The sequence below is a fragment of the Orbicella franksi genome, chromosome 14 (genome assembly GCF_964199315.1).
Source record: "Orbicella franksi chromosome 14, jaOrbFran1.1, whole genome shotgun sequence".
Classification (NCBI taxonomy): Eukaryota; Metazoa; Cnidaria; class Anthozoa; order Scleractinia; family Merulinidae; genus Orbicella; species Orbicella franksi.
The window spans coordinates 16,739,279-16,765,009 of NC_138158.1; the positions used below are offsets into that span (position 1 = coordinate 16,739,279).

Genomic DNA, 25,731 nt, shown 5'->3' on the forward strand with positions numbered 1-25,731 from the left:
TGTAACCTTCTGATATCACATTAAGAGTAAATGTGTTATATCGGGCCAAATTTCAGATTTCCAGTGAGTACAGGAAGATACAGCAGTTCAATACTGAAGTCGGATACGTTACTGGGAACATACTGAACTTACCATCCTGGTCTGTTCTTACAATAACAGGGTCACTGGCTGGTCCATTTCCTTTCACAGTAGATGCAAACACTGTGATATTGTAGTTGACGTACTCCTGTAGATTTGTCAAATTCTTTTGACGATCATCAGGACCAGCCAAAACACTTCCATTGTCATTTTCTGTTTCTGAGTGGTAAGCAATGGTGTAATTAGTGATGAAACCATTCTGTTGATCAGCTGGAACTTCATCCCACGTGACTAAGATGCTGGTTGAACTGCTGTTCTGTCCTTGTACATTTTGTGGTGCAGCACTAGGTCCTGATATAGAAAGTTCATTTGAGTTTCAAATGGCATAAACATTAATTATACTCTACAACAATAATAATCTTTCTTTGTACTCTCTCACACTATGATACTAACTGTACAAAAATAAAAATTAGAGCACTGGGTGCCTGGAATAATCATAGGGAGCTAGCGGAGCCAGGCAGCCAGTTGACATCAGTGTCAAATGAAAATAAATTGCAGATCAGTAAGATAGCACAAATGCTCACATAAAAAGAAAGGAAAAGAAGAGAAAAACAAAGAGAGAAAAAACAAAAACGCTATTACGACGCTAATAGGGAAGTCTGAAATAATTACGCAATAGTGTGGTGCAAAAAGGCTAAAGAATGAATCAAGGAAAGCAAAGAAATAGGCTAAAGAATGAATCAAGCAAGCAAAGAAAGAACTGAACAAAGGACCATTTCGGCGATACCGCAGCCGTTTTAAATTCTACTGTTTCAAATAGCTATTATGGGATGCTAAGGGGGCAAATTAGTATGTATTCGCCCCCTAAGCATCCCAATGGGCTATTAGGATGAACAGAATTCAGAATGACCGCCGGATCGCTGAAAAGATCCATTAAAATTACTTTAATTACCCAGGAAAGTTCTGGAAGCGACAATTCCTCAAGACCAGTGAAAACACCAAATAAATAATCATGTTAGGTTCCGCTTTCTGATGTTTTCAATCAGCTTTGTCCTTTTCGTTTCAAAACTGTTAGAATCTTCTAAAAACTAAGCATAAACCTCTTCTTTCTTGATTACGCTTAAAGCTTAAACACTGAGAAAAATTCCTGAAACTACGGAAAGTTCTGAAGTCTGCAATGACACAAAATAATTAATTTTATGTAGTGGTTCTCTATATCTTCAGTTTAGGGTTGACACAATTTCTAGTTAAAATAAAGATTAATGATTCAAAAGAGTATGTATAGATCTTAAGCATGCTAAGGTCAAGGTAACGACCCTAGAAAGTAGTACTTCTGAACTTTTAGGATATTGGCGCTATATAAATATTTTATTATTATTATTATAAGGAAAGGGTGCTGAATCCGAAAGCTTGATTACTTTAAGAACTTTTAACCATTGACATCCGGAAGTTTTTGCCAAAAATGCCTTTTTGATGCATTTCGGACATTTTTAGCCTGGACATGAGCAAATTAGCTGCAATCTACTGAAAAAGACATTTGCAACATGACAGCATGCCTTTCTTTTCAATAGCATCAGGTTTTATGACATTTTTGCTCGGGCATGTGCAGAAACCTACGACTTTACGGTTTTCGGTTTTTTAAATTTCTTTTCGCCTTTCCTTTTTCTCCTTTTCTCATCTTTTTGTTGCAGTGATTGACCTTCTACTGGGCTTGCCTCCAGTTCAAGAATTCCCGAGAAAGCATCATCGAGACGGAAAATTCCTAGTATGGAGAAGCCAAGTGTAGTTGAGGGAAATCTTGTTCCGAGTTTTTCACTCAAATTTCTGAGCATTTTCGGCTCAGTTGTACCAAAACCTCTGATCTCTCATCAATGGAAAGATGTTTTCCTCCTGTAGAATTTGAGTATAAGTGATGCCAATTTTGGTCAAACGCGATGACGTCAGAAGTGGAACAAAGGCCAACGCTCGTCACGGCCGCCTAAGGTAATGGGTTAAGGCATATCGCAAAAACTTTATTTAGGGTTTATATGCTGGTCCTGGAAGTTTTGTCTTCTTGCTTATAAAGCGAAAAAGCTGAAACATTTTAATTATGCAAACCAATCAAATTGATTCACCTAGTCTTTGAAATATATACCAATCAGCGCTTGAGATTTAAACCTTGATTGTAATTTAAAGCTAAAAACAAGAACTATAGCACAGTTCATGAGTTGCTGTTGCCGCTATCCATGATATAACTACGAGATTCTGATTGACTGAGTCAGCATGCCAATCAAAATTGGCTTGCCTTAGCAGATTTCACTTTCAAGATTACTGTATGTGTGATATAACAAAATATCAAAATCAGATAAACTTACTATCTTCATCTGTCCTTTTCTCCAAGACTGAGCTCTTTTGACTGACCCCCTTGCTGTTGAAAGCTTGCATAGCAAACTCATACGAGGTGAACTCCTTTAAGGATGATATCTCGTACGAAGTGGTTTCTTTTCCATCAACGGTTCTATTTGCCAATGTTGGATTACTTTTTATGTTGTACAAAACGTAATAACCCAAGATTTCTCCTCTGGCTTGATCTCTCGTCAGCACCTAAATAATGACCATTGATAACAATATATCACTCAAAGTTACCAAATTTTGCAATACGGACCACTAAGATGGACTGACCGCTCACGAATTAATTTCGCCTTTAAAAGTGTATCCTTTTAATATTACAACAAAGAAATCAGTTTGGGTTTAAGTAGAACTTTTTTTCCCTTAATATTTGGCGGACAATTTAAGTTAAACTTTCACGAACGCAACCTGAAAAACGAAAATACACTGTAAATCCTTAACTTTGGTGCACACGTTTTCCGTGAATAGATAGTGGAACACATTAGTTTATAGTAAATGGTCTGAACTCAGGAGTATCAGTAGTTCGTATAGCGTGTTGAGGCGGTTCTGTCTCATCAGCGAGACTTATTAGAATCTGCCAAGGATAACATCAGAAGCAGAATTGCTTCCACGGTACAATCGGCCTCTATACCTGACAATAACTTGACAAAAGACGAACAACAAGCACTGAAACGACTGAAAAACGACAACAACATTGTCATACTACCAGCCGACAAAGGACGTGTCACTGTTGTTATGGACAAGACTGACTACTTCGACAAAATGGACGCACTTGTTAACGACAAACAAACTTACGAAGAACTTAAACGCGACCCGACGCCAGCACTTCAACGTAAACTTAACAGCAAAATACTTACGCTTAAAAAGACTGACGCTATTGACACTCAACGCTGCTATTGACTGAGGTGCTCAGTACCTCAACCACCGAAACTTTACGGACTACCGAAACTGCACAAACTTGGTATACCGATGCGACCTATAGTGTCATTCTGTGGGTCCCCTTCGTATCAACTGTCTAAATACTTGACGACCATACTGCAACCCCTTACTGACAAATCAAGACGCAAACTACAATCTACGGAGAACTTTATTGACGCTATTAAGACAGTACAGATACCTGACGACTACGAGCTTGTGTCTTTTGATGTGAAATCGCTGTTCACCAGTATTCCACTTCAATTGGCATTACAGTGTACCGAGACCGCTATACAACAATCTACCGTTAAGCTACCGTTACCGACAGAAGACATCATTGACTTAATGAACCTTTGCCTTACATCGACTTACTTTCAGGACAACGGTAAACACTACAAACAGTTGCATGGAAGAGCCATGGGGTCGCCTGTTTCTGTTGTGTCGCAGAAATTGTGATGCAACACGTGGAGGAACGCGCCCTTGCAACTTGCCGAAAAACGATCCCGCTTTGGTTACGCTACGTTGACGACACCTTTACTGCCGTTCACAAAGACGAAATTGACGATTTTCACGACCACCTAAACGAACAGAACGCCGACATCCACTTTACTAAAGAGATCGAAGGAAATGGAACACTTCCTTTTCTAGACTGTTTGGTAAGCTGCGACAACAACGAACTACGAACGACAGTGTACAGAAAACCGACGCATACCGACAGATTACTTGACGAATCATCCTACAACCTGACTTCACACAAAGCCACGACTATAAAGACTTTGACGAGACGAGCGCAACTAGTTTGTGACACACCGGACAGCTTACGTGACGAAAACAGATACCTTGAACGTGTTTTTCACAAAAACAACTACAACGCTGACTTTATTAGACGAAACATTTACCGACCTACTGAAGCTGACGCTACGAACAGGAACCCTACACCTGTTACTACAGTGACTATACCTTACATTAAAGGCACTTCTGAGACCATCTCACGGATCCTACAGCCCTACAACATTCTTGTAGCCCACAAACCTACAACTACGTTACGACACTTACTGACCAACGTGAAAGACAGAGACGAACCTAACAACAGACAGGGAGCAGTTTACAAGATCAAATGCTCCGACTGCCAGGCTTCCTACATTGGTGAGACTGGCAGAAACCTTAACACGAGACTGACTGAACACAAACGAGCCACGAGAAATGGTGATGCCAACAATCACATTGCTGTACATCATCAACTGACAAACCACAACATTGGCTGGGACTCTGCTCAGTGCTTAACCTACGGTACAAACTATTTTCAACAATTGACTCTGGAAAGCTGGTACACTAACCTAGAACAAACGCCTCTTAACAGATGTCAACAACTACCGGCGCCTTGCAAACGACTTATCCATGACGGAAACGAAACCGACAAACGGACTTCTAATAGACCGACTTAACAATACACGGACCAAAAACCGACCTATGGACGGATCGAAACCCACCAATGACTGATGACAAACTTTACACGAGTCTTTCAGCCAATACCGTCATGGCTATACTGACCAATCACGTTCAACGAACCACACTTATAACATCATCGACTGACAAAAACTATTCACTTGACGCTGAAGATGACTTCCGCTCAGGTTGTCGAAACGTCAGTCACCAACAACAGTTCTTCTCAGAACTACACTCACCCGGACGATCACACTATACGAACATTAGTTTATCATAAACGATCCATTAAAATAATTACTTTAGAGAACTACTGTACACTGTTTTGTCGCATTGGAGAATATTGGTTTCGTTTAAGTTTATGGAGCTCGCCTACATATGTCTTTCAGGATGATTTGTCTAGGAATGTTGTTTATTCCGGTAATTCCAGAACGCATGAACGTGTGCAGATGCCTTCAATGCGCCAGCGCAAAAAAATGTGCTTAACAGCGGGCATTAGCAAACAAGGTTAAACCCACAGCCAGGTACTATGATTCTAATCCTTTCCGATTACATGTAAAATACCTTCCTATCAGTATGCAATCTGTCATGGTTGTAACATAAAGGTGATTCCTCAGAAATAGAAATTGGCGAAAGTTTGTTTTTTTAAGCTTTCTCTCAACGTTCCCGACCAAGCACTGTTTCGGAAAATACAATAAAAAGGATAGGTCACCATGCTCGCAAAAGAGATATGACGGGCCAATCTCACCCAATTTATGCCTAATCATGCGCGTTATTTCATCGGTTTACGTTCCATTTTCGGTAGCGGAAAATATTTCATAAAAAGACTCGATAACTGGAAAGTCTCGATCATATGGAACAATGTAATATACAATTTCTGGAACATTCACACAGTTTTGAACAACTCAAAACGTTTCTGGAGACATTGCTTTCAAGGTCATAATTTGCATCCTCAAGTAACGGTTTTGTGCACGCTTTTGGCTGTATGTTTTTTTCCTTCCGAACAATTTAAAAAAAAAAAAAAAAAGTTTCTCTTGAAGATGATAAATTGCAGGTCGCAATTACGTAATAAAGAATATAGGTCACCCAGCTCGTTTAAGAGAAAATGAGGATTTATTTCGCTGTCGGGCTTAGCTTAAGGAGATCTCTCGATGTTGTGTACTGTATGCGCACGCGCTAATGCACACGTGCTCATGACGCGAAAATCGTGCGCAGTAGGGATACCCAATGCAATTCCGAGGAATCACCTTAATAAATGTAATCAACAATATGAAAGCTTTCAGTGATGTAAGCAGTTTCGTCTTTTCAACTTTGACGCTGGTTCGGGTAATCTTGCCGAAGCCGTAAATAACTGTGACTCCTTTCAAATACAGCTCAGCATTTCGCATTTTCATCCGCATGTTTTGAGCTCTTTGTTTCGTAATTTCCATTGGAGGCATTGAAAAAGTTCACGTTTTCATGAACCACAATGCGGCCGGATTCCTCTGGACTAGACTTTTAGATCCATATTTTTAAATCAAACTAAAAAGCGCACTTTGAAGCGATCGTTGTTCTCTCGAAAGCCACTCGAAACTGAAAGCTTAGCTGAAGCCCAGTTTGTGATTGACAGCTGTCGTCTAGTTAGACAATGAAATTATTTGAGCAAGGATTGTGATTGGCTTATTTTAGCGTGCTTCATCAGAGAACAGATGCACGCTGACGCCACTTCCTCGTTTGGAAAATAAAGTTTGGATGGAAAGATTAGCTGAATGTGTGGGAAAATTAATGGCTTCTTCATCATAAAACAAGTAAAGAAGCCTTAACTGCTCTGTTCTGTTGTAAAGCACGCAGGAAGCGGTAGAACACGATAGCAGAAGGGGAAACACACCACTATGTCTCGCGTTTTCCTCTACACTTCTTTCGTATTCTACCGCTTCCTACGTGCTTTACAACAGAACAGAGCACAGTCGAGGTTTCTTTATTTGTTAAATAACGTAATAACAAAAAGAAATAAAAAGCATTGAGAAAAAACATGGCAACACAAACAGTGGTTTTTGTAATAAACACATACACCAATAGCAGTCTTTAATATTGCATGATGGATCTCATGCTGAGGTTTGTTTGGGTTCTGTGCTGACTTCATATCAGTACAGGTCAGTGGATTCAAGCAATCCTTGTCAATCACATTAGGAGTAGGAAAGTGCATTCAATGTCTGGGTTTTTTGTTTGACTTGTGAAGTGATAAGTCTGAGATTGCAAGATGCCATTTGAAACACTGGTGTACATGTAATGTGAATTTGCTGTCCATGAGGGAACATAATGGCTTGGATTGTGGAGCAGTAATTCATTACTCACATAGCAAAATAGTGCCTACATTTTCTATGCTCCTTAACTTGAAAGAAGCCTTTATTCTTTCAAACAGCTAAATATTTGGGTCAACCTAATTTATTTTTGTTCTTATTGAGGGTCTACTGTCTTAAGTGAGACTCCACAGAAATAGTTTTCTCCATAATTACTCTTTAAATGGTAAGGATCGGTGAAAACATTGATAAAGTCGGAACTAAACACTGTAAAGTAAACTTAATTATGGGAAAGTACATGTACACAGGCACACAAGATAAATCAAATCAGTGGAATCCCTATTTCTTGAACCCTTAGTCTTTTAAACCTCCCGATAACTCGAACCAAAAGTCGATTCCCCTCCTCAGTCAAAAGCTGTAATTTTACCCCTGATTCCTCAAACTCTCTGATTTTTCGAACCAATTTTCTTTTCCCTTAGAGGTTCAAAAAATCCGGATTCCACTGTATATCCTATATTAATGATGTTCTTTAGTAATGCCATCATTAATTGACCACTGAGTTCGCGGTTTGCTCAAGATGGCTGGATGTTGGCCTCAACCTTTTTTGTGTGAATATGGACCTCAACTGTATTTCAGTAGGGAAACAAGCAAAAAAGGCTAACTTGAGACCCAGTCATCCTACTTGACCTTATGCTTAGTGCTATAAATGTATCATTATAATACCTGCCAAGAGACATTAACGGCAGTGGAATTGACAACAGTCACATCAAAGATTGGAGCAGTACTTGGAACTGTAAAAAGGAATTACACCACACCTTTAGTAATCAGTGACAAATGTTTGAATTGATTCACCTCATCATTAAAATATCTAGGAATCATGCAGTGCCTGCGCATTTTAAGGGTGAAAGGTAGAACTTGTATAAAATTATTACAAACGTTAAATGAATGTTGAAACTGCATTGTGTATATCGAGCACCTTCTTCATCTGTGGTAGTATTCACTACAGGGCTCCCATCACTAATGCCAACTATGTTTTTTGCAAACACTTGAAAGTAGTATGGTGTCCAAGGTGAGAGGTTTCCAAGAGAAGCGCTTGTGCTGGACACCACACAGGAACTATCTGACAGGGATCCTTGACAGACAACATCTACAAACTCTTCATTATCTAGACTTCTCTTCATTGTGTAGTTCTGAATTGCACTGTTCCCATCAAAACCAGCAATCCAGGAAATATTCACTACTCGTGAGCTCTTTGAGACAACTACCACATTCACTGGTGGGTTTGGTTCCACTGTAAAGTTAATTAATATAAACACGTTTCAACAACAGTCCATGTACAATCAGAGTTCAACAGGTACCTATAGATTGACAAAGACTACACGTACATGTAAGCGGACCAAGTGAAAAAAAAATAGTGTTTGATTAATTGAAGCACTATGAATCAGAATAAGCCTAATCAAGGAGGCTATATTCCTCCTGGCTATTAAACTGAACAAACAAATGAAACCAGTTTTAAGGGAGCAGGGATGGCGCAGTGGCAAGAGCATTTACCTCCCAAAAATGTGGCCCAACTTAAATTCCGGCTCAGTGCCATAACTGAGTTGAGTTTGTTGTTGGTTCTCGCCTTGCTCCGATGGATTTTCTCCGGGTTCTCCGGTTTTCCTCTCTCCACAAAAACCAACACTCCAAATTCCAATTAGACCAGGATAGAGGACTGGCATGAAAACCAGCTAAGGCTGATGTGACTTCCTATCTAAATATTTGTTTATTTATTTATTTTTATTTGTTTTGTTTTTCAGTTTTACCAATGATATAAATTGAGAAATGCTAAATACAGTTTCATTAGATCCTGGCTGATTCTTCTCTTTCCTGTGAATTTCCTTCTGAGGGGTCAGATCTCTAAGGCCACTGGAAATTAATGGTGTAAAACAAAAAAAAAGGAAATGCAGATGGCCAATTTAAAAAAAGTTAAGAGGGTTCTCGAATTTAGGAAGAACCATAAAAGCAAGGAGTGTTAAAAGCAACACAGAAACTGGAAATACCATCTAATTTTAAGCACAAGTTGCTTCTGCATAGTTATACTGACAGAAGTTATAAACCCACATCAATATAATACAGTTATAGCAAAACACACCTTGAATAACAACTGATGCTGTATCTGATGAGTTACCAACATCATTAATAACAAGACAGGCGTAATTCCCAGCATCTTGTGGTGTAGCTGCATTTATTAGCAGCTGTACTTGGCTTTCATTAAAAAATGGAATATCCACTTGTGAGTCTTTAATCTCCACACTAGCATTTCTTGCTATCGCAGTTCCATTTTTTTCCCACTGCACTTCAGACAATGGTGGCAAAGCATTATACTGACATGTCAGCAGTAACTGTCTTCCTTTAATCACAAACTGTACTTGAACACCAATAATCGTCACTTCTGGTACAACTGCAATTGTGAAATTGTTTCAGTTATTTGCAAAATTGTTTCAGATGATCAAAAATAATAGAAAGTGAAATGAAGTAAAAATATTAAATGAAGGGAATGAGGTGATCTACTGCATCTTAAAGCCTATCTGGCCGGGCCAACTGGGCAACTGGGACAGATAAATACATTTGCTGAAATTATTAATAACTCATCAGTCATGAGCCAAGATTAAAACATGTACAAGGAACAATATGTACTTTGAAATGTTCTCTTTAAACAGTTTTCTTTGTTTGTACGAGAGATTTTAAGACCCATTCCAATGGTGATACTGAAAAGAGCACATCACCTTCAACCCTTGTAAAATTGCGATCACAGCCTATTTTCCTTCAAGTTGGGGTGACATTTCCACAAAATTGTTGAACTGAAGGTTCCACCATTCCAACAAAGTAAAATGTCAGTCCACATAATCTGTTTGTACATCGTAATAAAAAAAAATAAAAACACCAGGAAGTGATTTGCACTATATATGTATTCATGCACTAATTGGTTGGCTCTAGAAATCTCACTCATTCCTGACCATTTCTGACACATCAAACCCTCATATAAGATTACAGAACATAAACATTCCTCAAACTACTCTTTACTCATTCTCAGTGGCAGCAACACTGAGAATTATCAATGATGTTGTTGGTTTTGTTCTTGTGTTGTAGTTAGCCTTAAAATATGCATAGAAGTGACATTAACCAGGCTGTGATCTTGGTTGATAGAAACATGATGTGTATAGTACCAGTAGATGAAGTAATCAATTGAGTATCAGGTGAAAACAACACAATTAAGCACTCACAATGTACTGTCAGTGTTCCTGGATAAGAAGTAACATTATTTATACTGTTATTTGCCACACATCTGTACAGCCCTTGATCTGCTTGGTCAACACTGACTATTGTCAAAGTTGAATTATTTCCTATAAAAGAGACATTTATCCTCTGATCTGCTACATTTACTGCTTCTCCATCTTTTGTCCATCTCACGTCTGGTAAAGGATTTCCATAAACTTGGCATTGCAATTTAACATTCTGACCCTCTATCACCGTTGAATTCTCTGGATTGCTGATGAATTCAGGTTGAACTAGAAAAAAGCATCCAAATGACTTAGATGTGTAAATGTTCTTTGTTATAATTATATGCTACATGATCAAAATATACATGTGTGAAGCTCTTCTATATCACACTATAAAATAAGTGATGTCATATACAACGTAATAACACTTGTTCTAAAAGAATTTCTCATTGGCAAAAGCAATTCTAATATTGCTAATCACATGGAAATTTCGGATACCATTTTGAGCTAATTACAAAGAAACATAATATTTTTCACACTTTTTTAACAGAGGGTGTCTGGCAACAGTTTCCAGCACTTTTCCAACAGCTACAGTATACCGACCTACCACTCTTTATCAAGTAATGCAACAATATTGGTATCACACAAATGCCCAGCCATTGGTGAACCAATAGTGGTAATCTTTACAGCATAATAACATAACCATAGCCACAGTACAACATGTTACATGTGTTTAATTAAGATGGGGTTCATTATACCGAGGTTCTGTTCAATAAATTTTACTCTGACTAACTATGGCCTGATTGTTTGTTAATATATGACCCACACAGCACTGTGTGCTATTTCCTGAAAAAACTATAAGAAATCAAAGGCCTCACACAACCACAACTTCAAACAATCACAAGTACATCCAAATTTTATTTTGTCATCCTGTTTTCTTTATTGTTTGATTTATCAATCACAAGTACATCGGATTTCTATTTTGTCATCTTGTTTTCTATATTGTGTGATTCATTGCTTCCTTCGAATAAATCTTTGGTTGATCTTACTTGGTTTCTCTGGAATTTACTCAATTGCTGTGCATTCCAGAGTATTTCAAGCTCCTGGGTTTGCTCTTACTCTAAACTACACAAGGCTTCGATCCTGGAAAGTCAAATCAGATTCCTAGATTTTTCTTATGTTATGGTAGTATTTAGTTTTTCGGGACTTCAGTATTTTCAACCCTTTATCAAAAGGGTTTCCTAAAAGAGATTGAAACGCAGTTCTGAATTACATATCTTCCATTCAGGAACGTTTACACGGCTGATTTAAGACAATTTTGGCTTAAATCTGTTGTTTATTGCTTTATTTCTACTGATATATCAGAGGAATCAAAAACCAGTCAGCGAGAATAAATTCTGGGTAATTCGCGTATTGCTTCAAAGTTTAGACTATGCCCTCATGCTGGCCTGTGTGTAGGCTACTCTGATGATAAAAGTAAAATGTAAAGTAAACAAAATGCAAGCGTTACACTTCCAGTAGTATTACGAATGCAGTTTGATCTGGCCTGAAGTCCTGATCTGACCCATGGTGGTATATATATCTAAGCAAATTCGCAAACACTGCCCGCTAGGTTTTTGCCTGGATTCGCCCGAATCCAGGCTAAGCCAGCGACCTTAAACCCAGGGGGAACTCCGTCAAGGCTAGGCTGGGCACATGGCCCAATGACTGGCCTATCTGCTGGTGGCTTGCTGGGGGCCAGCTGTCAAAAGCAGGGGGGAAGGGAGGATGTCTTTCACTGACACCTCCAACTAGCTAGAACTTGAGTTTTCAGTGTTAAATAAGCTTGATGTTGACTGTGTTTCTGGGTATTTTACCCAGTTGTTTGACCTTGTTTGAGGCTTCTGTGTTGACATGGCACCCTGCTGGAGTGGTCCATGCCACATGCATGCGTGATTGGCCAATCTCCTAGCCAGGGGGGTGGTCAGAGGACTTCTAGCCGCTGGGACTGTCTTTGAGTCGATGCGGGCATGTTTTTGCGAATTCGGTTAGATATACAGTGAGATATTGATCCCGAACCTAACAATTAATTTTTGTGAGTTATACCCCTTTTTGCTTATTCGCAGAAAATGGGCTTTAGAGGTTACTTGTTAATCCACTCATCGTCATCTTTAGATTTTTCTGCGTAACTGAACGTTTTAAGCCTGTTATTTGTTGTCAAGCAAGCGAGTTGCATGAACAGAGGGCTTGGGCACTAACAAAGTAAAATGCTATAACAGCCTGTCACAAATAGCTACAAATGCCGAATCAGGATCATAAATGTAAAATAAACGGAATACAAGTGTTACACTTCCATATCATTCCGTATCTGGCGTGATGCCCTGATCTGACCCATGTTGATATATACATAAAGTTAGATATTGATCATAATATTAACAATTAATTTTTGTGATTTATACCCGTTCGTTTATTTGCAGAAAATATGCATTAGTTGTTAGTTTTTAATCCGCTCATTGTGATCTTTAGATTTGTCTGCGGGACAAAAACCCATCACTTGAACGTTTCAGCCTGTCATTTGTTGCCAAAATTGATTAAATTGCGGGTGAGTTGTGTGCATCGTGGGCTCGGACACAAAACAAAACAATAAAAACAGTACGTCACAAATGCCAATCACACATGCTAGTCCCCATTGGAAAAACGAATACTGGTAGATAGTGTCTTGAATCTGTACAGCGTGGTTGCCTCTCGTACAGTAAATTCAATGGTTTATGCCTGTCTTTCAAAAAACAAAATTGATTGTAGCCCAAGAGTTTCCACAACTGCCCTTCACAGGAATCTTACATGTACATAAGGAATGCAAAGAACGGTTTACACAGGAATTTAACGATGGCCAACATATACCTTATATCCATGTGACGTGGACACGAGGCAAAAAAGGTCTGGTATAAGGGCCATATCGCAAAAATGGTACAGCCCTAGCTACAAGTTAATGACAAAAACAATCAAGTTTCTTTTCTTCAAATGAGCAATGAAAGTGAACATTCTGGTAGTGAGTTTTACTTCTCATCATTTGTTACAGTATTAATACTGTGCAACTAAAGGGACAGAGTAATTTCAGTCGCTCGATATGAAATGAGACAGGAGTCTTGCACTGTTAAATGAGGCCCCTTCTGTCACACAGAGCCTGATCTAATTTAGCTGTTCTGCATGACACCTCGTTAGCAGTCAAATGATACAGCCTTATTATAAATGTTTTGTTAAATGGAAATCAAGCCAAATGTGGTCGCCAAAAAGTATCAATAAGATTTTTCCTTCACAGCAAAACACAAAAATGCGTAGTTTTTGAAGATATTTCTTTGCATGAAAATATTCCTACTCCTGAACGATCGTAAGAGTCAGACTCCAAGTGTGAAGGCATAGAAGAACACGTAGCTTACAATTTAGTTGAAATTGAGTTTTCGTCAAATAGATTTCGGACCCTGCAAGCAGTAACGAACTGACTCAGTTGGACATCTGTTAGCTGACTGTTGGTTTCTACATCTACATCAACATTTATTAAGTCAGAAGAAACTACAGCTGTATATGCAGTTATCACGCTAACTTTTACATAAAAATTGTAAAGTAGTGCCAGTTAACATCTATTGTAATAGAAAACTAAAAAAATATGTAAATTAAACAACAACAATAATAATAATGATAAAAATAAATAAGTAATTGCTCAATTTGGACTTAAAAATTTGTAAATATTCTGAGGTTACAACATCAGAGAGGCGACTATTCCATTCCCTGACTGTTCTGTTGGCGAACTGACTTGGTTGACAGACAGCTGACAGTGTAGAGCAATGTTTCTTTAATACATGTATTAGCTACAAACACTTTGAAACTGCGGGCACCATAATGGGAAACTATCCATGAGATAATAATGCGCTAACTACAAATAAAATAACCCAAACTTATGCTTACAAGGAAGTATTACGAATTCCATCAGTTGCAATGTTTAATTTTGATTAGTTACATGTAGAAACATATAAACAACAGCAAAATATCGACTGGATCTATCGGTTTTAAAAAAGAAATGACATAATGACAGCTGTGTAATTGAAGCTACGACAATCACAGACGAATCGAGAAGTGTCGGGCTTCGGAGAGAAGTATTTTACGGAGAATGCGACCACAGAGGGCGATGAAAGTTCCGATTAATGCTCGTTTATTTCTGCACAAGGTATGTTGACTCTCGTAAACTGAAAATAATGATTGTATAACTAAATAAACTAATGTGAACGTACAAAGGCAAAAACTACACTAACTATAACCGAAAATAAGGTATAAATAAAGAAACTAAAACGATTTTAAAGGTTAAACTTGCATGCTGAATTCATATTTGGGGGCGGAACCCGCTAGTTACATAACAACAATACTACAAGAAAATACATGTTCCGCACGAAAAACGACAGAAAAATCTAACAAAATATGCAAGGTATAAATGCTGAACAATAATTTCTAACAGCTAGGGACCAATACACTTGAAATAAATGCACAAAATCCTAGCATTTGCGACGCTGGAATGCTCCTAACCTAAACACGTGGTCCCTCGATAAACTTACTAAAAGCTTAAGAGTCACTGACTGGAAATATCGAGAATGGCTGGCCAGGTTGGAAAAATCGAAAATCCTGAAACTTTGCCTAAAGAACACTTTTAGGGAGCCACTTTCGAAAATATTATTCCGATTTTCTTAGAATTTAAAGTCTTCGAGAAATTCGCAAAAAACGAAAATATAGCTTTTTGCCTCATTAAATATGCAAGAAATATCTGGAAAATTGACAAAGTTCTCGGTATTCGCATTGAAACAATTTACAAAACTAGAACTCGGGGTAAACTTAGCATAAGAGCTTTACTTTTCTTCTTTCTAACAATAGGAAGTTTTAAATTTTTCAAGCATTTTGAAGGATTCCGTCGGCCGTTGAAGAATTGCCTTCTAAAGCCCCTATGAAAACGGCAAAAATTGCGTAGTTTTACGGGCTTAAAACGCATCTTGGTATGTCCGATATGGAACTAAAACAAGTACTGTGCAAAAGAGTGTTGTTTCTACTATAATAATATGGAAAAAAATTTCTGGGCAATCGAGGTTCACACAGGTAAAATGCAAAAGTTCGCAACAGTCTCTTCTCAAATTTGCATAATGCGGTATGTTCAAAGAACTGTATTGTTGAGCACTCTAGTCTGTTTTTGTTCCATTTGTGGGCCTTGCTTTGTGGGAAATATACAAAAAGAGAGTTGATCCATGTCGTTATTACAACATTGTTTCATTATTTCACGCAAGGTACATAAAACTACAGACAAAGCCCAAAATATAAGTTCAAAGACGCTACATGTATTACGTGACTGGCGTCACGTAATATTTATTTTCAGTTAGCTCCAATTGGAATTACTAGATTATTGAGGTTTAGACACTTGCTTATTTAATATAAAGTTTTCAATATGCTTAGTTTATCCCATGTTCTAGTCTTGTAAATTGTTTCAATGCGAATATCGAGAACTTCGACTCAAGCGCGGCAGTAGCACGACGTTTGACTGACGATGCATTCACTCAGTTCGGCAGGCTGAATTAAAGTCGGCGCGAATACTTATAGCACGGCAGGCCTAATGCTGTTCCGCACGGCAGTAGCGCGACTTGGCTTCGAACGGCGTTCTCTTGCCATGCACGTGCCAAACTGAACCAGGGACGGCGGAGCCGGGATGGGGGCTTAAGCCTCCCCCCCCCCCCCCCCCCACTCCCCTCCACTTTTTACCACGATGACAGTTTATTTTGTTTTAGTATGAGGTACAGATGAAGAAATAAAGAAGAAGGAAAAGAAGACGAAAAAAGTCTGGTTGACTACAGAATTACCAAGAATTCACAAAGCTACAACCTCGTACCAAATCTGTAGGAAGCTTTTCATGTTTACATAGTTTTAACCTTTCCGCTGCGTGCACTTCCTTCCCACACACCGGGAGGCTTGTGTAGAAGCGCAGGTCAGTCAGTACTAAGGCCGTGATATATCATAGAGGGCTCAGAAAGATGTATCAAGCTCACAATACCTTCAAAATATATTGCTGTAAATGCACTAAAAGTACCTGTCATTTTATAGTTCATCCACTAGGTTGATTTTCTTAAGAACTACACCATGGAGAATGTCAAAAATACCATTTCCGAGCCCCTAGACTTAAAAAGGTTTTTTGGGGGGAGGTTGCCCCTAGACCCCTCTACAAACTTGCGCCGGCACCGCTCGTTTTCAAGCCCCGCACCTTGCCCCCCCCCCCCCCCCCTCTTTCTTTCACTTGAAAAAAGACTCCGCCGTCCCTGTGAATTAATATCCTGCTGCATCAGCTGCAGTTGCTTTCTAGCATTTAAAAAGGTCTTCAACAAAGCAAACTTCTTCTGATCTTCTGCGCGAATGAATTAAATTCGACGTTTGAACTAGGCCGAATTCCAATCGAGATCAGATCGCAGGACAGACATCAAGCAGTCTTACTCTATTTTTCAAGAAAACCTGCTTCCTTGGTCTAGCTGGATCACGTTAATAAAACCTCTTCGTTTCATTTAGTACTTCTAATTAATCCGTTTCCCATGAAGATCAAAATAGACACACAATGGTTAAAAAATACTTTAAAAGACCAGTCTCCTTTCGAATATTTGCAGACTAATTGAGTGTATATAAACGGGAAAGACAAACCCTGCTATGTCTCTATTATAAGCAAGTGTCTCAGGCCCACTTCAGACGTCGTGCTTTTGCCGTGCCGAACTAAATTCAAGAATTACGTTTGACAAAAGCACGGCAGAAGCACGGCGTCTGAATCAAACTTTTGAATTAAGTTCGGCAAGCAATTAAGTTCGACAAGCTCTGCCGTGCTACACGACTCTGGCACGGCAGTGACTCAAACGTCGTGCTTCTGCCGCGCTAAACAAAATTCATAAATTATATTTATGTATTTTGGGGAGATTGCGTTCCCACGGGGAGTTAGGAGCAGAATTGTTACGAGGCATCAGTATATCCCGAATTTGGTTCGACTGTGGCACGACGTCTGAATGAGAGTTGTTTTCCTGCCGTGCTACAGTCAAACCTACTTGTATTTAGTTCGGCACGACAGAAGCACGACGTCTAAACTGGGCCTAAACTTCGATAATCTAGTAATTCCAATTGGAGCTAACTGAAAATAAATATTACGTGACGCCAGTCACGTAATACATGTAGCATCTTTGAACTTATATTTTGGGCTTTGTCTGTAGTTTTATGTACCTTGCGTGAAATAATGAAACAATGTTGTAATAACGACATGGATCAACTCTCTTTTTGTATATTTCCCACAAAGCAAGGCCCACAAATGGAACAAAAACAGACTAGAGTGCTCAACAATACAGTTCTTTGAACATACCGCATTATGCAAATTTGAGAAGAGACTGTCGCGAACTTTTGCATTTTACCTGTGTGAACCTCGATTGCCCAGAAATTTTTTTCCATATTATTATAGTAGAAACAACACTCTTTTGCACAGTACTTGTTTTAGTTCCATATCGGACATACCAAGATGCGTTTTAAGCCCGTAAAACTACGCAATTTTTGCCGTTTTCATAGGGGCTTTAGACGGCAATTCTTCAACGGCCGACGGAATCCTTCAAAATGCTTGAAAAATTTAAAACTTCCTATTGTTAGAAAGAAGAAAAGTAAAGCTCTTATGCTAAGTTTACCCCGAGTTCTAGTTTTGTAAATTGTTTCAATGCGAATACCGAGAACTTTGTCAATTTTCCAGATATTTCTTGCATATTTAATGAGGCAAAAAGCTATATTTTCGTTTTTTGCGAATTTCTCGAAGACTTTAAATTCTAAGAAAATCGGAATAATATTTTCGAAAGTGGCTCCCTAAAAGTGTTCTTTAGGCAAAGTTTCAGGATTTTCGATTTTTCCAACCTGGCCAGCCATTCTCGATATTTCCAGTCAGTGACTCTTAATAATCGATGAAAAGCGAACCTAATGGAATATAACTAAAATAAACAAAACAATAAAACACTTACATATCTTTTCCGCGCAGTAATGCCTCTAGCTGGCTTATAAAGGTCCTTAAAATTCGACGATGATTCCTACAACAACATAACACCGACGATCCTCTAACAGAAGTGCGACAACTAAGCAAGAACGTGACATGTCCCAAGAGTCATAGCGTGGCGAAATAGATAAATGAAAGAAAAACAAAAGAAACACCGGAAATGAAAGGAAAACTAAATACAAAACCGTTGTCACAGTGATATGTGTATCCCCGTGATATGTGTATCCCCGCACACATAACACTAGTGATATGTGTATCCCCTCCAAAATGGCGACCAGTGATATGTGTATCCCCCACCCCCTCCCCTCTACTTTAAAAAGCAATATCCTCCTTGAAAGCGCTCTCGTCGTCCGGTCGCTTACTGGACGAACGACTAACCCAAACAGGCTTAAAACACAAATCTCAATTTTTGTAGTTGAAAAAGTTTACGTATCTGCTGCTGGAATTGTGTTCTTGATCCTAACTGGTTTTCTCCGAGCAGGATGTAATGAATTTAAAGTTGAACACCAAATGGATCTAGGTATATTTCAATTTGAGTTTCACGACACCGGATTTCTAGGACGATGTTAATTGCGCGGTGCATTCTCACCCTTCGAGTAACGCATATTCTCCACTGTTCATCGCCTTGTTTGCATCTGAATTATTCGTGGAGTGAAACACATATCACTGCTTCGACCCGCTCGCCATAAAATGATTAGTGGCACTCGTGTATCCCCTGCACCCGCTTTTCAGTTCGACTTCTTGTAAGATATGTTGTCTCAAGCTGTATACATTGCTATACTGCGAATATTGCTAGCACGTTTCATAATATTCGACGTTTATTCTTCGGCAGTTAACCTAGATAACGGCTGTCTTCAGGGGATACACATATCACTGCGCCATGTAATAATTAGTGATATGTATATCCCCTGCATGCGGTCGGCGACGGTGTACAACCGACGTCAGTGAAACTCCAGAAATCCGAAGCTATGAATAAATGCCGGGTGTGAATATTTCTAGCAAGCCAGTTTTGACAATGCAAATGTTATGGGCATTTTTCTTCTTGGGTAGAAAGCCAATATAACAGCTGTGTCCATGGGGATACACATATCACTAGTTCATGAAATAATCAGTGATATGTGTATCCCTTATTATCCCGTGCACGCGTACACGCGTTTTTAGTGGAATTATCGAGTTTCAAACTTCAGTGAACCCAAGCCGTGTAAAAACGTCGGGTGCTAATATTGCCTGCAGTTTTGGCAAGGTTGATGCGCTATATTATAACAGTTGTGTTTCTGGGGATACACATATCACTGCGCCATGAAATAATTAGTGATATGTGTATCCCCTGCACGCGATTTCAGTTTAGATATTTAGACATTCGAGTTGCAAACTCCGCAAAACTCAACCTGGGTATAAACGTCGTAGCGAGTAAGCAGCCAGCACGTTTCGGGCCATTTTCTTCGATCAGGTAGATAGCCAATCTAACGGCTGTGTTTAGGGGATACACACTGAGATCACTGCGCCATGAAATAATTAGTGATATGTGTATCCGCTGTTCGAAGTTTTAGTCTGATATACAATCGCGTCGGTTGGAACTCAACCAAACTCAAGAAATCCTAATCTGCTCCGTTGGGCGCGAATTCATTTCTGGTTTCTTCTACTCTTTACAGCGCTCGTTGGAACCTCGCAACCGAGTCGCTATTTTGTTCGTTGAATGCCCAGGCGCGTATCAGTGTTTTGTGTATCCCCACGGGGGATACACATATCACTAGTGATATGTGTGCGGGGATACACATATCACGGGGATACACATATCACTGTGATAGGGGCAACTAATAAGCAACACCTTTATCAGTTTCTATTTTGGCGGTTCTGGTTCGAAGCCATTTTTTTAGTACGTGAAAACAGAAGTATGTAATATCGAAAAATCGATCTTGAACAACCGGCTGAAGCAATCTACATGTATCGTTCTACATGTACGTATAGCAAGGTAACTTTCTTTCAGAAAATGTGGAGCGCTTGTTTTCAAATACGAAATATTTGTTACCTTCTTGAGCGGACGAATAGGATACCAACAACAAGAAGAATGGAACCCAGCGGAGAAGAAGTTGTCTGGAGGTACTAGTTTTGACAAGAAGTTCGTCCATATCTTGGAAGCATAGTATGGTTAAACGAGAGAAGTTAAGGCCGATTTCAGTGCAGCGTATAGATCCGGGTTTTTGAAACATGATTCGGCCGTACATGATTCGCCCGTCATGATTCGACCATAATCACGTGATTCTGACAAGAAGCACCTGTACGTGGTATGGAAAATGGAGGATAGTTGCGAGATCGTGGAAACGGACAGCAAAACTCTTCCATAATAAGCGGGAGGCAGAGCCTGCGTTATATATAAATAAAGGATGACAAAGCAGAAGGTGTCCCTACGAACTGCTTTCTACCAGATGAAGAACCTTGAGCGTTTGGTAAAAGGCAATTCGAGGTTCGGCGGTAGAACTGATATTTCTCGCGGTTGTCGATGTCATAGCCGACAAAATATAATTTGTGAACAAAAGCTCGCTGAGGCTCGCATTCTGTCACTAACAGGCCCGATAGGAAACGATGGTGTGTTAGCAGCGTCGCTGGAATTTTGGAACACCGATTACGCCAGAAGAATGGCAAAAAGTACGGCCATCACAAAGTTACCCTGCGACTGGCACAAAAAGGGTATTTAAAATAGCAACATTTGACTAAAGAAACACATTCTGCTAGTATTTTTCGATGGCTAATTATATTTTCCTTTGATGTATATTCTTGTTGAATGTTTTTTTTTCTATTTACATTATATCGCTCTAATTATTTACACTATTTCAATTACAATATCTAAACGACTTACATTACTAACAAATACAGTTAAACGACTTACACAACTAAGAAATTCAGTGACGACAAGGGGCAAAGAAAAAAAGAAGAAAAATAGCTAGTTATTATTACAGCTTGAGGTTGTAGTATAGAAACATGAAAAAAAAAAAAAAAAAACAGACCAAAGGCATGTGGTACATTAAAGGTAAAATGAGTTATGCATCTGACAGGAGATTAGGAATAGACTAATGGGTAGGAGAGAGATACCGATAGGTATAGAAGATATAATCTAAAATATTAATTAAATCCTCATATATCCTGTAAGAGGTTTCCATTTCTTTGTGTCTGCACTTTTTGTTTCTATTTCATATCTTGATTTTAGTGTGCATATGAAATGCGTGAGATTTGGATGATCATCCTTTGTTTTAGCGAGCCATATGTGATATCGTGTTAGGAGAAAGCGGTAATTGATAAGAAGCGCAAATTGAAAGATATCTGGCCTCAGACCCAAATCAGTAATATTTGTCAAAGCATAATCTCTAGGGAGGAAATTTAAGTTTTTCAGCCATTCAGTAAGTTTATTCCAAAAGTGAGATGTTTGGCGACATGACCAAAAAAGGATGAATTATTGATTGTTGAATTTTTAGCATCATGAATATTAGTTTATATTGCCAAGCGTAGATTAAATTTGCATCGCTTCGGCGGAGCAAATATTCAATATGTGTTCAATATTCTTTTCTTTCAAGTTTCAACACAACGAGTCGAGAATGTGTCACGCCTTCCTGTCAAGAAATGTTTGCACTCATTATTGCAAGCGACAATTTCTGTCATCGCATGCACGTGTACTAGTGTTCATTTTCGTCTCCTGTGATGAATTCAGTGAAAATACCGCTGAATCTAATTGCTGTTAAGAGGCTGTCTCTGTAAGAACCGACCACTGATTTTACATCAAAAATTCGATTTTTTTCATAAGCTGGGATTTCGAAGCCCTTACCTAGTCAATCACTTGATTAAAAATTCTATTTGAATTTTTCTGGGATTGATTGAAGTACAAGTTGCGTGCCTGCCGAAACCGGAAAAATAGGACATATTGCCGGCGCTCTAAAAAAATTAATAGTCGCTCAAAAGTCCCAGTTCTTTTTTTCAACTATAGATATATCATAGCATTTTGTTTAGCCATGTTGCAATTATAATTCAATGTTGTTCCTTCAACGGTTAAAAGAAGATTTTCTACCAGTTAAATCGATTTTTGAACCTAACACGAAAATCGCTCTACTTTGAAGGCCCGTTTTAAAAATGTGGCACCTGTTTGAAACTGCTAAACTACATGAATAGAAAGTATAAATGTCCCTTAATTTAAGACAGCAATAAAATTTGTCTGCCCAGTAGGTTTTCAAAACTAACGACCGCTTAAAGTTCAGGATATTTTGAAAATATTCCAGTGAGTAACTAACATACTCGCCTTACGTAAATCTCTTACCTGGCTTCAAGATTGAAGTTTTGGTCCTTTGTAGCGATCCTTGAAACCTAACTGTTCCCAACAGGTGTTTTAGGTCCCAATCTGATGTGATACTCAAGGGAAGATTGGGAATTACAACACCTGTTGTAAACACAAAATGGCCGTAATATATATCAATCCTTCCTTGGATTCCCGGATCACCGTTTACTGTTCATACATGTATGTGTGCCGAGAGTTGTCCGAAAGAGTGCTTCTACAAACCTTTCAAGAGGACTCTAAATGATTAAACCGGCTTCGAGGTTAACAATGGTTAGTAATCAGGCAAAGAACATCGAATTATGTGACCGTCACGCTCGACACAGATGAGGAACGTATAAATGTACCTTGTATACAAACCTACAGCTGGAAGGGAAAGCTGGCAGTCTTAATGCTACCTAGGTTTCAAGGATCGCTACAAAGGACCAAAACTTTAATTTTGAAGCCAGGTAAGCCTCCCGTGTTGTGTGAGTACCGTTATTGTGGCCAAAGTCAAGAGAAAGCAACAGCAATGAAATGTCTTGCGTTCGGAAAAGTCTGTAATAACTGCAAGAAAGAAAACCATTTTGCCGCGAAATGTGCAGCAGAAAAGAATCATCGCAAGAAGAAAACAAATATTGGCCGCAAGTCACGAGGAAAATTTGTCAATCAGCTGAAAGAAAGTAAAGATAAAATCCTGTTAGTCTCTCACACTCAAGAAAAAGTTAACATCTTTACACTGGTACTTCAATCCAAAGTCCTGACTACAATGAACGTCGCAGATAAGCTAATTAAAATGCTCATCGACTCCGGGGCACCTTTAAAGGTGTTGCCCATCAAGTTTCTTTCCGAGGGATCGAACCTCAGGAGTCAAAATCGTAAATGGTGACTTCACCCCGCTGCATTGATTGGAAACAGCCCAAGAAATAAAGCTTTTGACTGGACAAAGTGAGAACATTCTAAGCTTCGAGGATGACACCTCCCGACTGGCACGAGAGACAAACTTCTGAAGAGCAAGGAGGGACCCACAGCTACAAGAATCGAGAATCTTACAAGAATCTCATGCAAATAACCATGATTCGCTAGAGATTCAAAGTCTGTTAAGACATCTAGGAAGAACTTTCTGTATTCCTGATTTACGACTGCAGATTCACGACTGGCCATGAAGTCAACACTTCTTATATAGCTTCAGGGCCCTTAAACAGCGACTTATAACAAAACCAAAGCATTTTCTTCAGGTGTCCATCAATGGAAATATGTGTTTTAGGTATTGGCAGTTAAAAGGGGGTTTTTCGAAGAGAAAATTATCAAAATCGTTTGTGATGACTTTTAATTAATCCATACTGGATTGATTCAGCATGGATTCAAAGTTTAACGAGGAACTTGTCGAATTTAGCCTGTATTGCTCTTCTGCTGTTTGGTTTATTGAAGAGACTTGGTCACCCCTTGCAGGAAATTTTAAAATTACGCGTGCCACGCTTGCAAAGTAGGGTCACTCTCTTTCCACAAACACTCAATCTCGTTTTTTTCCACAATAGCCTACAATGTGAATGACAGTCTCAAAACGTTCTCCGTGTAAAACATGTCCAATTTGTTTAAAACCCTTGATTGCCACTCATCCGCAAACACTCAACGAAAAATTAGGATTTTGTCTCGTGAAGGATTGAATGTCCCTAATGTCATCTGTATTATGAAGCCCATTGGTCACCTGTCACATGGCATTTCCAGTTTTTTATGTCTAACCAGCGTGTTTCTAGCACGGATCAGTTTCTCGCATATTTTACTGATGCACACGGATATCTGTACAGTTTCCATCTAATAATAGCCATGGGGTGTCTTGAGTCATGAGGTGACTAAATTTCAGTAGTTTGCACAAACAGCGTTTACATAGAAAAGTCGGGCAAGCATTTAAGTGGCACGCATGGTGGAACTAGTGAGAGCCGCAGTGGCCTCATGGGGAAGACTTTAAAATGAATAAATCTCATGCCAATGTGGTAAGCTTTGATGAGAACGTGATTTATTCGTCGATCTTAATGAACTTATACGAGCGAAACGAACAATTTTTAATGAACGAAACAGCTATTGACACGGCACGAAAAATCGCCTTTACCGCGCGTCAAATGTGTTGTTAAAGGTTTTGTAAAGGTCGCCTTTGCACGCTTTTGACGATCTGTGACGCGAATCAAAGATCATCTGTGAATAAACCTTTACCACCAAATCAAAGGCGTGAAAGGCCGTTTTTACTCACCTTTGAACGCCTGTGTTTTTAGGGTTAAAGGTGATCCTTTGATACGCCTTTGCGCACTGTCAAAGGCGGGTCAAAAGTGTAATCAAATTTGTCTGCGATTCGAGTCCAAGGTTTGCTAAAGACGTGGTCGAAGATGCCTGTGACGCAGGCCAAAGGTTTGTCAAAGGTACTCTGCGCGTTCCGCGCTCGCGCGTCTCGCCCGAACTTCTCGCTCGCGCTCCTCTTTCGCGCTGCGCGACCGTTGATCACGTTTCGCGCGATCCACATCTTATACGCTTTTTTCTGCTTACTACACTAGCTTTGTAGCTCCGCATACGATAGATGCAATTAGATCCGTACTCTTGATTTATGTCTGACAAGTTTTGAAGAATATATCAGCTTTAATAAGGTTATTTTGTACCAAACTATTGACAAATGTTAACGGAAAAGCGGCCCGGAAAGATCATTGCGCCTAATTTTAAGAAAATAAATATGTTCAACTTCATCTCAGTTTCAATTTTTTCCCCGTTTTTACCAAGAGTAAATACCTTCAAGTACCTTACATAAATGTTTTGGGCTTCAGGTTTCAAAAAGCCACATTACAGGCTTGGTTTCAAACCACACGTAATGAGACTGATCATAAGGAAAACATTGTTCTGTCTATCGTGAAAACAACAGTCAACAAATCTTCCATGGTACAAAGTGCATTTATCTAACATTGAAGTACTACGGCTAAATTCTCAGTTCCTTAAATTTACTAGACCAGACTAGACAATAGG

General features: G+C 39.1%; 1 protein-coding gene across 1 annotated transcript in view; it reads right to left on the bottom strand.

Annotated features, from left to right (window-relative positions):
• Window positions 1–20,989, bottom strand: part of LOC145467260 (protein sidekick-1-like) — a 40,571-nt gene extending 19,582 nt beyond the window's left edge. Inside the window, exons 1-7 of the mRNA XM_081450808.1 lie at window positions 20,458–20,989; window positions 10,370–10,654; window positions 9,238–9,546; window positions 8,080–8,394; window positions 7,827–7,894; window positions 2,433–2,661; window positions 133–429 (exon numbers count right to left, since the gene is read on the bottom strand). Coding sequence (XP_081306934.1) covers window positions 133–429; window positions 2,433–2,661; window positions 7,827–7,894; window positions 8,080–8,394; window positions 9,238–9,546; window positions 10,370–10,654; window positions 20,458–20,653 — 1,699 coding nt within the window. The 5' untranslated portion in view covers window positions 20,654–20,989. The remainder of the gene's footprint in view (window positions 1–132; window positions 430–2,432; window positions 2,662–7,826; window positions 7,895–8,079; window positions 8,395–9,237; window positions 9,547–10,369; window positions 10,655–20,457) is intronic.
• Between the last annotated feature and the right edge of the window lie 4,742 nt (window positions 20,990–25,731).